Source organism: Bubalus bubalis, chromosome 2, assembly GCF_019923935.1.
Source record: "Bubalus bubalis isolate 160015118507 breed Murrah chromosome 2, NDDB_SH_1, whole genome shotgun sequence".
Taxonomy (NCBI): Eukaryota; Metazoa; Chordata; class Mammalia; order Artiodactyla; family Bovidae; genus Bubalus; species Bubalus bubalis.
In genome coordinates, this window is record NC_059158.1 from 123,857,584 (window position 1) to 123,875,712 (window position 18,129).

An 18,129-nucleotide genomic window follows, 5' to 3' on the forward strand; every position below is an offset into this window, starting at 1 on the left:
CACTTATTTCATAGAATGCATGCATGCTCAGTCATGTCCGACTTTTTGCAACCCTGTGGACTATAGCCTGCCAGGCTGCTCTGTCTGTGGGATTATCCCAGCAGGAATACTAGGGTAGGTTGCCATTTCCTTCTCCAGGGGATCTTCCTGACCCAGGGATTGAACCCACCAGTCCTGTGTCTCCTGCATTGCAGGCAGATTCTTTACCTGCTGAGCCATCATCGAAGCCCATTTCATAGAATATATGAGGCTTATTTTCATGTCTGTTAAGAAACATAAAGCTATATGTAAATAGACATAGCATTTGCTATTCTACAAAGTTGCCAGTTCTTTGAAAAGGAATTTTAGAATATTAATAATGTACTCATAATGTACAGATCAATCTACTTAGCATTCTTTTCTAGTTTTTAGCTGTGTGAAAGGAATCCATTCTGTTTGGTAATGACTCTGTATGTTAGTCCAACTCTTTGCGACCCCATGGACTGTAGCCCACCAGGCTCCTCTGTCCATGGAATTTTAAATGAATAAAAAACATTCTTTTGAAATAGTAACTTTTTTCATTCATAACAATATTCAGCATTGATATTTTGTGAGTCTAATTTTCTATGACATGAGTTTTCAAGAAGAGATTCATTGCTTTGAATAGAAAGTTGTATTGTTTATTGGTTCAGAGTTCAGTTTTGCTTTACCACACTGTTCAAAATACTCCTGAAGTATTTTGCAGTGTTACATATTGATTGAAAGACTAGATTCTAAGACCCTGAATCAGACTCATTCAATCTGGTTTGAAATTCTAATGAGGCAGCTTACTATCTTAAAACCTTGGCCCAATCACTCTATTTCTGTTTCCTTATATGTAAATTGGGGATGATAAAGCGATCTACCTCTGGTGTTATTTTAAGGATTAAGTGAGTTTATATATACAAAATACTCAGAATAGTGGTTGGCACATAGTAAGCACTGAAGAAATACTAACTCTTAGTAATAAAGAAACTTACTTTCATTGAGTAATGGCCCATGTGTTAAAAACAGGTTAGCAAACTATGACCCCCTGCCGCCTTTTGTATGGCCTACAGGTTAATAAAAATGGTTTGTACATTTGAAATGGTTGAAGAAAATAAAAAGAAAAATAACATTTCATGGCACATGAAAGCTTGAGAAATTTCACTTTCCATGTCCATAAATGAACATTGGCACATAGATTCCCTCATTGTTCTACATTATTAACAGCAGAGCTGAGTTGTTGAAAGAGACCTCAATGGCCTGAAAGCCTGAAGTACTAGCTGTCCAGCTCTTTCCAGCAAAGGTTTGCTGACCCCTAATCTAAAATAAGACTAATGACTGAAAATTTTAATAGATTGGCTTCATGAGGTGTGGGGGCTGTTTTGTTCTAAAAGTAAATGTCATTTATTATAAAAGTTCTACACATAGCATATCTGAACTAAGGGTTTGAAGATAAATCAGATTTTTAAAAAATTTACCAATAATGAAAAGCCTCTTCTGTCAGAAGAATGTTTGTACATTTTACAAAGTGTTGGTTATGTATTTCTATTTGCCTTTAAGAAATGATTCTGCAAATTTTTAAAGAAAAAAAAAAAAGAATCAACCAGTTTAACCGTGGGGCTTGGAGAAAAAGTAGAGTATTTACTTAACTTAATTGAATTTTATAGAAAACTGAAGTATATCTGCCCTTTTTTTTTTTTTTTTTTTTGAGGAATCCTATTTTTATGTTCATACATTGGCAAGCTGCTTAACTCCCTTTTCTGGTATCATTAATGAATGGTTATCTTTGCATTTTTAATTTGCTGCTTTTGCTCTGCTAGAGCCTGATATCAGATAACCAAAGTTGTTAGAACTATATATAATAGAACCTTTTTAAAGGCTTTGCATTTACAGTAGTAGTTCTCACACTTATGTTCATAAGAATCACTGGAATATGTCTTAAAATATAAACGATTTGAACCCCTTTTATTCTAATACTGGGTTGTATAGAACAGTACTTCTGAAACTATCTGTGATGGAAGGCCAGTTTTCCCCCCAGTCTCTCATGGAACAGTACTTCTGAAAAATATAATAAAAATGAATCACTTGAGAAACAAAATGGAGAAATAAACAAAGGCTTTAAAAATTACAGTTACTTTTTGTTGTCGTTAGATGCAACAGATGTAAAATAACTCTGCCAAAGTGCTACGAAAGGCTGTGACGCTCTTAATTTCTGTCCTTCTTATGAGTCAACAGCTGTCTGGGCACCACACCCTGAGAAACCCTGCTCTGGAGCTCGCCCCAAAGATTGCGTATGTCAGAAGTACCTTGTATGATTAAAATGCACATGTGGAGTGTAGACCAAATTTTGAAGAATACTTGTTTTGGTCTGAGAGTGACTTTGTAACATCCATAAATATAGCTTGGAATTTTAAAAACTTGACCCATTCTTGTGTTTCTGGAAAATAAGAACATATTCTACAAAATAGTTAGCATTACTGAAAATGTATCCTCCAGAAAAGGTAGCTGTTACTGTACATAACTAAGAGGAATATTATTCGTCGTACATTTTGTATTTTGTAAAAGATTTAATTAGAATGCTGAAAATTTTCTAGATAAATAACCTTTATATAACTTGGTCATATTTGTGATTGTTACAGTTTTTAACCTAGTGATGTTTTTACAGAGGCTTATCTCCTGCAGAAGCAGAATTTAGTTACCTGAACACAGCACGTACCTTAGAACACTATGGAGTTGAATTCCACTATGCAAGGGTAAGTGAAGAAAACATTCTGATGTTGAGTTAAGCATAAATATTCAGTAAAAAAAAAGTTTTTAATTCCCTGATAGGATTAGGCAACAAATGCAATAGTGAGTGCCACCAACATTGCAGTGACAATTTCCTCTGATATAAGTAATTTTACTAACCCAGTCACTCAAGATTCATTACCTGACAAGAACCATGAATTTTACATATTATTTTTCTTCAAGGTAGTGTGTTACAAGGATAATTTTTGCTGACCATAAGAGGCAGTGCCTTTAGAATTTTTATTTTGCAAACTAAAAATTGTTACAATAAAAGTAGTTATTTGTATTTTTGATTTTTATGAAAATCATTATTATAAAAGATGATTCCACCTCACTGAGGCCTGTGTTACTACATTCTTTTCATCGTCTAGTGATATCATTATAAATTTTTACTTATAAAGCACAAAATCAATTGTATTTGCATATTTTGGTTTCCCCCCTACACCATCCCTTTGTTAACACGAAATTTTATAATTACTGGCTTTTCCTGTATAACACCCTAACTTCTTGTTCACTGTGTCAATTTGATGCTTCCAGAAGACTGTTATCCTCCTACTGTAAGCATGCATGTATGTAGCTGTCCTTCGTTTGTGTGCCTTGTCACCTCGATTCCTTTTTATGATTGTTTTATCAAGAGGTTATATTCCTTTAGAAGTACCTGAAGTACAGCTGTTCTCTATACCTGATGAAAAGCGGGATTATAGGTAATCATCAGTTGAATTGGTAAATAGGTTTATGTTTTCTTGGGACAACTACTAAGCCTCATAAGGATACCAGCTTGAAAGGAAGTTAAGTTTTCCTTAGATAATTGTTCTGAATTTATTTTTGTATATAGACATACACAGACCCACAGACAGATAGTAGTTTGAGAACTCAGAGTCCTACTCCATGTAATGGTTTTATATAGGGCTTCTTTAGGCCATTTTCTCGGAGAGGAGGATTGATTAGTTCTTACTTTTCGCAAAGCTTGTGTCAGTCATTCCTTTAAAAAAAATCAAATGACTTGCTTTAGTCACATGACTGTATTTGGTAATTCTGAGCATTTGTGACTTGAAAACCTGTCTGGTTTGATTTGAAGTGTTTAAGTAAGTTCCTCTTTAACTTTTTATGTACTTTAAAATGGGCCCTTCACCCTTCCTCTCTCTTTGTGGCTATTACTTTTGGACACAAGTTGTCACTAGATTTTGTTTTTTTATTATAATACAGCTTAAAACAAATGGAATTGTAAATATGTATACTAGTCTGTGGTTAACAGTAAAAAGACCATTAAAGTCAGTCATTTTAGTCCTGAACAGTTTTCTAAAGGTAGTTTAGACTGCTGTCTGCTTTCTTTGACTGCTGTCAGTGAAGTACAAAGAATGTTTGTTGTTACTCTTCAGTCTCTAAGTTGTGTCTGACTCTGTGCCACCCTTATGGATTGTAACCCACCAGGTTCCTCTGTCCATGGGATTTACCAGGCAAGAATACTGGAGTGCCAGTTTCTTCTCCAGGGGATCTTCCTGACCCGGGGATTGAACCTACATCTCCTGCATTGGCAGGCAGATTCTTTACCACTGAGCCTACCAAAGAATGTTAGATATTCCTTTTTTAAATTAAGTGACATGGCTGGATCTCATGCATAATTAACTTTTATTTTTCAATGATTTATTTTTTTGTTGTTTATTTATTTATTTTTTTTTTTTTCGTTTTCTGAATGTTGAGCTTTATTTTTTTTTTTTTTAAATTTTATTTTATTTTTAAACTTAACATAACTGTATTAGATTTGCCAAATATCAAAATGAATCCGCCACAGGTATACATGTGTTCCCCATCCTGAACCCTCCTCCCTCCTCCCTCCCCATTCCATCCCTCTGGGTCGTCCCAGTGCACCAGCCCCAAGCATCCAGTATCGTGCATCGAACCTGGACTGGCAACTCATTTCATACATGATATTTTACATGTTTCAATGCCATTGTTTAAATTATTACATTGTAAAAAAACTCTCAGAAAACCATAAATGTGGAGTACCGAATTAAAGGAATTTTTAAGTATTTTATACAGACTCCAAAAAAAAAATGAGCTAGGAAAAGGTGTTTCTATTGTATATGGATATGGAGAACTTAAGAAAATGTGCAGATGTTAAGTGAACATGAAGGGAAATTTTCAGCATCAGAAACAAAAAGGGACAAAGGGAAGAGGGAAGAGGACACATAAAGAAAATACTTGTTTTAACTGAATATCACAATATTTAATTGAATATAAAATAATACTTTATTTTGAAAAGCAAGGTAAGATCTTTTCTCTCTGCCTCTAGACTATAGGCTGAAAAAAGATCAGGGTGGAACCAAGTTATATATAGCAATCTGCAAGATACGAAACATCTTAGAACCTTCTTTGTGGTGCATCTGTTATATGCCTTGTACATTGTAGGCACTGAGGATGACTCAGTGAACAAAACATCAGTCATCCATGCCCTCGTGAAGCACACTAGACAGTGAGGGGAAAAAGTTAGACCTGTACAAACAATTAAACATTTGAGAACATGAAAGGGAAAGTACAGAATGCTGTGGGATCCTATGGCAGGAACTTCTAATTGAGCTTGGGAGCAGAGCATAGGGAAGGCTTCTTAGAAGTAATTCACTGAAGCCAGAAAAATGAGTAAGAATTAATTAGCTAAGATAGTAGTTCCCATCATAGACCCATCAGGATGAAGGAAAACCTGAAATCAAGAGGGAACATGGCTTGGTTGAAAACATGAAGACATTTGGTATGCCTAGAGGATTATATGAATAAGAGAACTGTAGAAAAGTAAAGAGTGAATGACAACTTCACGATTAAAGGGAAGGAAAAAAGATTTGAGGGGAGGGAGCATGGGAATATTTGTTTCTTAAAGTAACACAGTAAATACAGTTTTTCTTGGTGTTCAGTTGTATGAATTTTAACATGTGTAGATTTGTGTAACCACTGCCACAAACAGAATACAGAACGATTCCATCACCACCACCCCTTCCTTGCCCCTAAAAAACCGCACTCCTGCTCTGCCTGTGTAGTCCAGCCTCGTTCTTACCCGCAGTTTCTGGCCACACTGGCCTATTCCCTGACTCCATAGTTTGTCTTTTCCAGAATGTCTTATAAATGGAATCATACTATAGTATGTAACCTTTTGATACTGGTTTCTTTTACTTAGGGACTTCCCTGATCGCTCAGTTGGTAAAGAATCCACCTGCAATATGGGAGACTTGGGTTCGATCCCTGGGTTGGGAAGATCCCCTGGAGAAGGGATAGGCTACTCACTCCAGTATTTTGGCCTGGAGAATTCCATGAACTATGTATGGTCCATGGGGTTGCAGAGTCGGACACAACTAAGTGACTTTCACTTCACTGCACTTCACTTATTTTAATTAGTAATGCATTTGGGATTGATCTAACATACTGTGCTTCAATAGTTTATGCCTTTTATTGCTGAAGTGTATTCCATTGTGTGGATGTACCATGGTTGGTTTCTCCATTCACCCATTGAAGGATATCCTGGGTTGCTTCCTTAATTTTTGCTTCTTTTTTTTTAATAGGCCTACTGCAAAAAATATTTATAATTTCTATGTGGGTTTAAATTCTCATTTATGTAGAGTGCAAATCCCAGAAAGGTCTTTCTAGATCATGCAGCAAGTGTATCAGTTCAGATCAGTCGCTCAGTCACGTCCGACTCTTTGCAACCCCATGAATCGCAGCACGCCAGGCCTCCCTGTCCATCACCAACTCCCGGAGTTCACTCAGACTCACGTCCATCGAGTCAGGGATGCCATCCAGCCATCTTATCCTCTGTCGTCCCCTTCTCCTCCTGCCCTCAATCCCTCCCAGCATCAGAATCTTTTCCAATGAGCTAACTGTTCGCATGAGGTGGCCAAAGTACTGGAGCTTCAGCTTTAGCATCATTCCTTCCAAAGAAATCCAGGGCTGATCTCCTTCAGAATGGACTGGTTGGATCTCCTTGCAGTCCAAGGGACTCTCAAGAGTCTTCTCCAACACCACAGTTCAAAAGCATCAATTCTTCAGCGCTCAGCCTTCTTCACAGTCCAACTCTCACATCCATACATGACCACTGGAAAAACCATAGCCTTGACTAGATGGACTTTTGTAGCTTTATATGAAATTATCAAATTGTTTTCTACAGTACCTGAGCCTCATTGCATCCCCACCAGCTTATTTACAAGTTCCAATAGTTTTACATCCTTTTTAGCATATGGTACTGCCCATTTTGTTTTGTTCTTTTTAAGCCTTTCTGATAAGTGTGTTTTATCTCATCATGGTTTTACTTTGTATTTTCCTAATGACTAATGTTGATGGGCTTTCCTGATAGCTCAATTGGTAAAGGATCTGCCTGCAGTGCAGGAGACCCCGGTTCTATTGCTGGGTTGTGAAGGTCTGCTGGAGAAGAGATAGGCTACCCACTCCAGTATTCTTGGGCTTCCCTTGTGGCTTAGCTGCTAAAAATCTGCCTGCATTGTGGGAGAACTGACTCTACGCTTGTACATCACCAGATGGTCAATACCAATATCAGATTATTGTATTCTTTGTAGCTAAAGATGGTGAAGCTCTATACTGTCAGCAAAAACAAGACCAAGAGCTGACTGTGTCTCAGATCATAAATTCCTTATTGCAAATTTCAGACTTAAATTGAAGACAGTAGGGAAAACCACTAGACCATTCAGGTATGACCCACATCAAATCCCTTACGATTATACAGTGGAAGTGACAAACAGATTGAGGGGACTAGATCTGATGGACAGACAACATAGTTCTTCAGAACTATGGACGGAGGTTCATGACATTGTACAGGAGGCAGTGATCAAGACCATCCCAAAGAAAAAGAAACGCAAAAAGGCCAAATGGTTGTCTGAGGAGGCCTTATAAATAGCTGAGAAAAGAAGTGAAAGGCAAAGGAGAAAAGGAAAGATATGCCTATTTGAACGCAGAGTTCCAAAGAATAGCAAGGAGAGATAAGAAAGTCTTCCTTAGTGATCAATGCAAAGAAATAGAGGAAAACAACAGAATGGGAAAGACTAGAGATCTCTTCAAGAAAACTAGAGTTACCAAGGAAACATTTCACATGAAGATGGACACAATAAAGGACAGAAATGGTATGGACCTAACAGAAGCAGAAGATACTAAGAAGAGGTGGCAAGAATACACAGAAGAACTGTACAAAAAAGATCTACATGACCCAGATAACCACGATGGTGTGATCACTCACCTAGAGCCAGACATCCTGGAATGCAAAGTCAAGTGGGCCTTAGGAAGCATCACTAGGAACAAAGCTAGTGGAGGTGATGGAATTCCAGTTGAGCTATCAGGTCAGTTCAGTTCAATTGCTCAGTCATGTCTGATTCTTTGCAACCCCACAGACAGCAGAATGCCAGGCCTCCCTGTCTTTCCAATGCCCGGAGTTTACTCAAACTTATGTCCATTGAGTTGGTGATGCCATCCAACCCATCTCATCCTCTGTCATCCTCTTCTCCTCCTTCCTTCATTCTTTCCCAGCATCAGGGTATTTTTAAATCAATCAGTTCTTCGCATCAGGTGGCTAAAGGATTGGAGTTTCAGCTTCAGCATCAATCCTTCCAGTGAATATTCAGGATTGATTTCCTTTAGGATGGACAGGTTGGATCTCTGTGCTGTCCAAGGGACTTTAAAGAGTCTTCTCCAACACCACAGTTGAAAAGCATCAATTCTTTGGCACTCAGCTTTCTTTCTAGTCCAACTCTCACATCCATACATGACTACTGAAAAAACCATAGCTTTGACTAGACGGACCTTTGTTGGCGAAGTAATGTCTGCTTTTTAATATGCAGTCTGAGTTGGTCATAACTTTCCTTCCAAGGAACAAGCTTCTTTTAATTTCATGGCTGCAATCACCATCTGCAGTGATTTTGGAGCCCAAGAAAATAGTCACTCACTGTTTCTACTCTTTCCCCATCCATTTGCCGTGAAGTGATGGGACCAGATGCCATGATCTTAGTTTTCTGAATGTTGAGTTTTAAGCCAACTTTATCACTCTCCTCTTTCACTTTCATCAAGAGGCATTTAGTTCTTCTTTGCTCTCTGTCACAAGGGCGGTGTCATCTGCATATCTGAGGTTACTGATATTTCTCCTGGCAAACGATTCCAGCTTGTGCTTCATCCAGTCCAGTGTTTCTCATGATGTGCTCTACATATAAGTTAAATAAACAGGGTGCCAAAATACAGCCTTAACATATTCTCTTTCCTATATGGAACCAGTCTATTCATGTCCAGTTCTAACTGTTGCTTCTTGATCTGCATACAGATTTCTCAGGAGGCAGGTCAGGTGGTCTGGTATTCTCATCTCTTGAAGAATTTTCCACAGTTTGTTGTGATCCATACAGTAAAGGCTTTATCCTAGTCAATAAAGCAGAAATAGATGTTTTTCTGGAACTCTCTTGTTTTTTCAATGATCCAGTGGATGTTGGCAATTTGATCTCTGATTCTTCTGCCTTTTCTAAAACCAGTTTGAACATCAAATACTGTTGATGCCTGGCTTGGAGAATTTTGAGCATTACTTTGCTAGCGTGTGAAATGAGTGCAGTTGTGCAGTAGTTTGAGCATTCTTTGGCATTGCCTTTCTTTGGGATTGGAATGAAAACGGACCTTTTCCCGTCCTGTGACCACTGCTGAGTTTTCGAAATTTGCTCCATATTGAGTGCAGCACTTTCACAGCGTCATCTTTCAGGATTTGAAATAGCTCAACTGGAATTCCATCACCTCCACTAGCTTTGTCCGTAGTGATGCTTTCTAAGGCCCACTTGACTTCACATTCCAGGATGTCTGGCTCTAGGTGAGAGATCACACCATTGTGATTATCTGGGTCATGAAGATCCTTTTTGTATAGTTCTTCTGTGTATTCTTGCCACCTCTTCTTAATATCTGTTTCTGTCAGGTCCCTACCATTTCTGTCCTTATTCTTGCCCATCTTTGCATGAAATGTTCCCTTGGTATCTCTAATTTTCTTGAAGAGATCTCTAGTCTTTCCCATTCTATTGTTTTCCTCTACTTCTTTGCATTGATCACTGAGGAAGGTTTTCTTATCTCTCCTTGCTCCTCTTTGGAATTCTGCATTCAAATGGGCATATTTTTCCTTTTTTCCTTTGCTTTTCACTTCTTTTCTTTTCACAGCTATTTGTAAGGCCTCCTCAGACAGCCATTTTGCTTTTTTGTGTTTCTTTTTCTTGGGGATGGTTTTGATCCCTGTCTCCTTTACAATGTCATTAACCTCCATCCATAGTTCATCAGGCACTCTATGAGATCTAGTCCCTTAAATTTATTTCTCGTTTCCACTGTATAATCATAAGTGAAAGTCAAGTCACTCAGTTGTGTCCAACTCTGCGACACCATGGACTGTAGCCCTCCAGGCTCCTCAGTCCATGGAATTTTCCAGGCAAGAGTATTGGAGTGGGTTGCCATTTCTTTCTCCTGAGGATCATCCTAACCCAGGGAACAAACCCGGGTCTTCTGCATTGCAGGCAGACGCTTTACTTTCTGAGCCACCAGGGAAGCAGTGCAGGAGGTATAATCATAAGGGATTTGATTTAGGTCATATGGTTTAGTGGTTTTCCCTACTTTCTTCAATTAAAGTCTGAATTTGGCAATAAGGAGTTCATGATCTGAGCCACAGTCAGCTCCTGGTCTTGTTTTTGCTTACTGTATAGAGCTTCTCCATCTTTGGCTGCAAAGAATATAATCAATCTGATTTTGTGACAATTTTGTAAATACTACCCAGGTCATCCTTAAACTTCTGCCAGCCATTCCAGAAACCTTCTTTACACCCTGTCCCAGCTCCTGCCCACCTTATGTATTTTTTTGTGGTTTTATCATCCAGTGTGTCTTTCTAGATACTATAATTTATTTTGCTTTATATTTTGAACTGAATAACTTTAAATGTCTTTTAATGCCTTCTTCCTTTACTGTATAGAATTTTTTTGTTAAAGAACTGGGCCATTTTGCCTTTAGTTTCCCACAGTCTGGACTTTGCTGATCACATATTCATGGTATAATTCAGTACATTCTGTAGGTCTAATGAAGTTTTCACAGAGAAGTTGGACTTGATGTAGACTTTGGTTAGGTTTGATATGATCCATCAGAGAGACATTAAGAAGAGATGCTGCTAAGTCACTTCAGTCGTGTCCGACTCTGTGTGACCCCATAGACGGCAGCCCACCAGGCTCCCCCGTCCCTGGGATTCTCCAGGCAAGAACACTGGAGTGGGTTGCCATTTCCTTCTCCAATGCATGAAAAGTGAAAAGTGACAGTGAAGTCACTCAGTCGTGTCCAACTCTTCACGACCCCATGGACTGCAGCCTACCAGGCTCCTCCATCCATGGGATTTTCCAGGCAAGAGTGCTGGAGTGGGGTGCCTGAGAACAGTATTAATAGAACATATAATTATGGATATACAAAACACATGGAAGTGACCTGATGGGAAACAAGTTTTTACTCTAGTAACTAGAAATTATTGAAACTACATTTTAGACATTTTTTCCTACAGAGACAGTTATAAACTCTTGGTTATATTTTCATCAGTTAGTTCTGTCTTCTGATCACATGAATGCTAGGGATAAAAGCATTATTGCTATATTAGTTTGCCTGTAGTACGTCTCAAATTAAGCACTCTTGCATGCATGCACAGTTTTGTCTGAATCTTCGCGACCCCATAGACTATAGCCTGCCAGTTTCCTCTGTCCATGGAATTTCCCAGGGAAGAATACCGGAGTGGGTCTCAAGTTAAGCAAAACTATTTCAAGACTTTTTAGCAAGTGAGGAAACTTTTAATTCTACTTACTTTGTTAATAGTTGCAAGTCAGTTGTTCAAGTTGAATCAGCATGAAAACTCACTCATGAAAGCACAATTCAAATTTTCTTCCACACTCTCCAATAGTGTTCCCCACTCTGTTTTCCTGTGATGTTTTTATTGTATTATGTTAGTTAAAGAATTTCTCCTTATATTGGAAATACTGTTTTATTACAAATTGCCTTTCACTATGCTCTGAACTACAGGTTTTATTCACCTTTGCAATCCTAACACCATATTTACACAGTGATTGGATTGTAATAGTTTTAGAAATGGAAAGATGGATACTAACTTAACATTCTACAAGATGTGGTCTTGGATTTTCTATCCCAAAGAGTCCAGTTATAAACTATGGAAAAGCCTAAGATTATTTTTGCTTTACATTAATGAATTTTGATAATGTAACATTTAAATTTGATTTGAAGTATGTCTTATTTTTATGATGTAATAGTTACCATATGGGTTTATATATATTGTGCAGTTAACTGCTGCCTTTGATATAATGTCACATTGTGTAAAAGAACTAATCATATTTAAAAATTATATCTTTATCAGTTAAAACTCATTATCTTAGATTTCCCATTTTTTTTGTTTGTTTTTTGAAGGATCAAAGTAACAATGAAATTATGATTGGAGTGATGTCAGGAGGAATTCTGATTTATAAGAACAGAGTACGAATGAATACCTTTCCATGGTAAGAACTTCCGTCAATACTTTTCACTTTTACTATTGTATTACCAAATTTAGTTCATATTTTTGTTGAACTATTTAATGTTATCATACAACTTTATCCCACTTACTTGGAATCTACTAGAAGATACAAAAATAGTTGAATTATTTTTTTCAAAAATTTCTTAGCTTAAAGAAAATACTACTTTGCAAGTTTTTCCTCTTAGACAATCTCTCAATTTGTACTGTAGTACAATAGTTAATATCATCATGTATACTCTGTGTCTTGCACCTTGCCAATTGCTTTGGATACAGTTGTTGTTTTTTAGTTGCTAAGTCGTGTCTGACTCTTTGTGATCCCATGAACTGCATCATGCCGGGCTTCCCTATCCTTCACTATCTCCCTGAGTTTGCTCAAACTCATGTCCATTGAGTCAGTGATGCTATCCAACCGTCTCATCCTCTACCACCCCCTTCTCCTTTTGCCTTCAGTCTTTTGCAGCATCAGGGTCTTTTCCAGTGAGTTGGCTCTTCACATCAGGTGGCCAAAGTATTGGAGCATTGTACAAAGTATTGAATACAGTACCTCATTTAAATGCATTTGATGGGTGCTAGTTTATTAGTTGGAACACTGGCATGGTTTAGATTGGTGCTGGGAAAGTAAGGTGACTCCATGTGGTTTGAAACTCATGTTTCTTTTGTCTCATTGCTCTACTGCCCTTAGTATGTTGTCCTTGTCCTAACTGTCCAGTGACTTACCAACCATCACTTTAGTATCCCAGAGTGAGGTAGAAAGAGAAGTAGCATCTACCACTACCCTTTAAGGGGATAGCCTGAAAATTGTAAACACGACATTGATTTTTGTGCATATGCCATATAAATATCTTAGGTTTTTGAAAAGTAAACACAATGATTTTCACTAAGGGAAGAAAGGAAGAAAGTTAGTCGCTCATTTGTGTCCAACTGTTTGCAAGCCAATGGACTGTAGCCCACCAGGCCCCTCTGTCCGTGGATTCTCCGGGCAAGGATATTGGAGTGGGTTGCCATTTCCTTCTCCAGTGGATCTTCTCCACCCAGGGGTCTAACTTGGGTCTCCTACATTTCAGGAAGATTTTTTACTTCTGTGCTACCAGGGAAGCCCTAAGGCCAAGCCCAAGCCCTTTCTAAGGAAGAAATAAATACAAAAGAAATATATTGGATCAATCTGTTTATTTATATATCTCTGAAATGAGATGGCCAGGCTTTTCAATATCTGTGATTATTATTAATAGATTTTTGTAATTAGTCACTTACATAACACTTAATAGAACTATGATAACTGACAGAAGCTATTATTTTAGAAAATCACCACAATTATGTTGAGAAAAGAAACATAAATTTCCCTGGTAGGTCACTATCTAGGAAAAAATTAAATATAAAATAAAAAGTTGATGCAGTGAACCTCTTCAAAATTAAATATTTTTATTCTCCAGAGGACACTGTAAACAAAATGAAAAGGTAAAACTCAGTCTTTTGTAAAGTATATATTTGATAAAGGACTTATCCAAAAAATGTAAAAGACTCTTAGGTCCTTTAACTTTTTAACTTAATTTAAAAGAATTGGCAAAATTTGTGAATAGATACTTCCACCAAAGGAGTTATATAAATGGCAGATAAATACAAAAAAATGCTCAGTCATCAGTGAAATGCAAATTAAAACCACAGTGAACTATTTCCATTCACCCACTGGAATAGCTCCAATTAAAAAGAACAACAGTGGGACTTCCCTGGTGGTCCAGTGGCTAGAACTCCATGTTCCCAGTGCAGGGGACTTGAGTTCTATACCTGCTCAGCAAACTAGATCCCACATGCCCAAGTAAGAGTTCGCATGCTGCAACTGAGACCTGGTGCAGCCAAATAAATAAATATTTAAAAATTAAAAAAATGATAGTACCACGTGATGGCATGGAAGCAGAGCATCTAGAAACCTCATATATTGCTGGTGGGAATGCCAAGTAATAGACCAACTTGGGAAAACTGGCATTTCTTAAAGATTAAATTTAGATTAACCGTATAATCTGGCAATTCTGTTCCTAGATATTTGCCCAAGAGAAATGAAAACGTAAGTTTGTATAAAGATGTGCACACTGTGTTTATAGCTATATTATTCATAATAGCACAAAACAGAATTTCAGATGTCTTTCAGTTGGTGACTGCACAAGCAAATTACATCTATGCAATGAAATACTGTTTAGCAGTGAAAGAAACGAACTGTTTGACACACTAAACAATATGGGTGACCCTACCTTCAAAACATGATGTCAAGTGTGAAAAGCCTGACACAAAAGATGACGTACTCTGTTTCTATTTATATGAAATTCTGGAAAACACGTATTATGGAGACAACAGACCACTTGGTTGCCAGGGATTAAAAATGGGAGGAAATTGACTGTAAAGGGGTGCTAAGGGGACATTTTCAGGTGATGCAAATTGCTATATGGTGATTTTGGTGGATGGACGTTATATAACTCAATACATTTGTCAAAACTCATTGAATTGTTCATTTAAAATTGGGATATTTCATTTTATATATAGATTATACCTCTCTAAAGTTCATTAAAGAAAGCCAAAGATCATTTAATGTTTCATGTCATATCTTTAAATTCTTCTGTGTAATTCAACTTGTGTTATGGTTAGAGGAAAGTACAAAACAGCTTGAGACATGGTCCTTGCCTAAAAGTGAGCACATAAAAATTAATTACAAAACATAAGAAGATTGGTGAATTAAGTGTTTCAGAAAAAACAGTTACGATTGTTTATTTTCATAATGGTAAATGTGTATCTTTAATTTTAATGCTTTTCTGATTTACTGAAGAGAATTAAACATTTTTTATTAACTTTACATATTATATAAATGTCAAAATCAGAAATTCTTTTCAGATGATATGGGTTAAAATGATAATCTAAATTTTTCTGTATTTTCAAAATTCTTTATGCATATATATATATTTATTATTATAAAATAAAGATTCTGGAAGAGTTTTTGACAAATTACTTTGGAAGTACCAATGATATAATTTTACCAGGGAGAATTTTAGTGTCTTCATGATATTTAAGGTGGTTTTTTGTTCTGTTTTGTTTTGTTTCAGTTGGAGGATAATTGCTTTACAGTATTGTGTTGGCCTTTGCCGTATTTGAGGTGGTTTTTAAAGGATGAATAGAAATTTCCTCAATGAAGAGGGAGTATGGAAGAGGAATGTGTGTCTGGAAGGTTCAGTCAGAATTTGGGGTAAAGGTACCAAACATTTGCAAAGGCCTCATAGTAAGAATCTGGAGAAGGAAATGGCAACCCACTCCAGTACTCTTGCTTGGAGAATCCCATGGAGGGAGGAGCCTGGTGGGCTACAGTCCATGAGGTCGCAAAGAGGTGGACACGACTGAGCGACTTCACTTAATTTCTTTCATAGTAAGAAAGGATGTGGCAAGTTCAAATGATGGGATATGTGGTTTGATTTTTATTTCTTTATGTTTGGCTGTGCTGGGTCTTGGTTGCTTTGAGGACTTTTCTCTAGTTGCAGAGAGCTGGGGCTACTCTTCAGTTTCAGTGCATGGGCTTCTCATTGTGGTGGCTTTTCTTGTTGAGGAGCCCAGGCTCTAAGGCACATGGGCTTCAATAGTTGTGACATGTGGGCTCAGTAGTTGCAACTCACAGGTTTTAGAGCACAGGTTCAATAGTTTTGGTGCTTGGGCCCAGTTGCTCTGTGGCTTGTGGGATCTTCCTGGATCAGGGATCAAACCCACATCTCCTGCAGGTGGATTTTTTACCACTGAGTCACCAAGGAAGCCCCTGATTTTTTTTTTTTTTTAAGTTATCTTCACTGAGGACAGAAGCAAGGGAGTAAGATTTTAAGATGATATTGCTTAGAAGAGAAATTGGATTCAGATTTTGAAGGATCTTATATATTCCATCTGCTGTTGTTCAGTTGCTCAGTCATGTCCGACTGCATGACCTCAGCACACCAGGTCTCCCTGTCCTTCACCATCTCCCGGAATTTGCTCAAGTTCATGTCCATTGCATCAGTGATGCCATCCAGCTGTCTCATCCTCTGATGCCCCCTTCTCCTTCTGCCCTTAATCTTTCCCAGCATCAGGGTCTTTTCCAGTGAGTCAGCTCTTCACATCAGGTGACCAAAATATTGGCGCTTCAGCATCAGTCCTTTCAATGAGTATGCAGGGTTGATTTACTTTAAGATTGACTGGTTTGATTTTCTCACTGTCCAAGGGCCTCACAAGAGTCTTCTCTAGCACCACGGTTCCAAGGCATCAATTCTTTGTCATTCTGCCTTCTTTACGGTCTGGCACTCACAGCTGTATATGACCATTGGAAAGACCATAGCCTTGACTGTACAGACCTTTGTTGGTAAAGCGATGTCTTTGTTTTTCAACACACAGTCTAGGTTTGTCATAGCTTTCCTGCCAAGAAGCAATCATCTTCTGATTTCATGGGTGCAGTAACCATCTGCAGTGATTTTAGAGCCCCAGAAGAGGAAATCTATCACTGTTTACACCTTTTCCCCTTCTATTTTCCATGAAGTGATGGGACTGGATGCTGTGATCTTTCTTTAATATTTAGTTTTAAGTCAGCTTTTTCACTCTCCTCCTTCACCCTCATCAAGAGGTTCTTTAGTTTCTCTTTGCTTTCTGCCATTAGAGGGGGGTATCATCTGCATATCTGAGGTTGTTGATGTTTTTCTCCTGCTAATCTTGATTCCATCTTGTAACTCATTTATTCTGGCATTTCTCATGATGTGCTCAGTGTATAAGTTAAATAAACAGGGTGACAACAAACAGCCTTGTTGTACTCCTTTCTCAATTCTGAACCAGTCAGTTGTTCCATACAGGGTTCTCACTGTATGTATACAGGGTTCTTGACCCACATATAGGTTTCTCAGGAGACAGATAAGATAGTCAGGTATTCCCATCTCTTGAAGAGTTTTCCGCAGTTTGTTATGATCCACACAGTCAAAGGCTTTAGTGTAGTCAATGAAACAGAGATAGATGTTTTTTTGTGACCCCCACAAAAGACTGAGCCAGACTTGCCAGTCAGTGTCCAGAAGTCTCCAGTGGAGGTGTGGGTCAACAGTGGCCTGTCATGGGGTCAGGGTCACTGACTGCAACAGTCCTGGGAGCTACGGTAGGCTGGCCTAAGTCCTTTCAAAGGAGGTTAAGGCAAGGAAGAAAATCACTCATGGATTTTAATGCATTTTATCTGTACCTGATAACCCTGCAACTTGGATGTCCTTAGCATTGTTTTGTGGATAAGGAATAAAAAATGCCAGAGAAGCTAACTGGGCCAAGGTTAATAAGTGATAAATATGAAGTGGAACCTTAAACTTGGGTCTTTCAGATTCTGAAACAAGCTTCTCACTTAACCTCTTCTTTCAAAAGTAGAGCTATGTGTAGAATAAAGTTACATTCTATGTGATAAATATACTTCCTCATTTCTTTCTATATATGATTAGCCCTAAATTATCCAGTTCAAGTTCATGCTTTAAAATGTTGAGTACTGGATTGGGAATTACTTGGATTCTGTAAATTAGACTTAATTAAAATTACTGCTCATCAAAAAACATCATTAGTAAAATGAAAAGGGAAGGGGACAGTCCTAGTTCCCAGTCTAGCAGGTAAAGATTTTGCAACTTGTTACTCCTATTCTCAGAAGGAAAAAAAAAAAAACAACTGAAAAAACTCAAAATCAACAACTCTTTTTAGATCTTCTAAAGAATTGAAAACACAGGACATAACTGCATTTCTGAAAACTGAAGAAACAGATGAATACAAGAAATGACAGC

The 18,129-nt window shown here is 37.8% G+C and overlaps 1 protein-coding gene across 6 annotated transcripts in view; it reads left to right on the top strand.

Annotated features, from left to right (window-relative positions):
* The window catches only part of PTPN4 (protein tyrosine phosphatase non-receptor type 4), a 197,265-nt gene that overhangs the window by 96,263 nt on the left and 82,873 nt on the right, over positions 1 to 18,129 (top strand). For all 6 annotated transcript variants that reach the window (XM_044936424.1, XM_045164288.1, XM_045164290.1 and 3 more), the window contains exons 9-10: positions 2,669 to 2,756; positions 12,235 to 12,323. In XM_044936424.1, the coding sequence (XP_044792359.1) occupies positions 2,669 to 2,756; positions 12,235 to 12,323 (177 nt within the window). The remainder of the gene's footprint in view (positions 1 to 2,668; positions 2,757 to 12,234; positions 12,324 to 18,129) is intronic.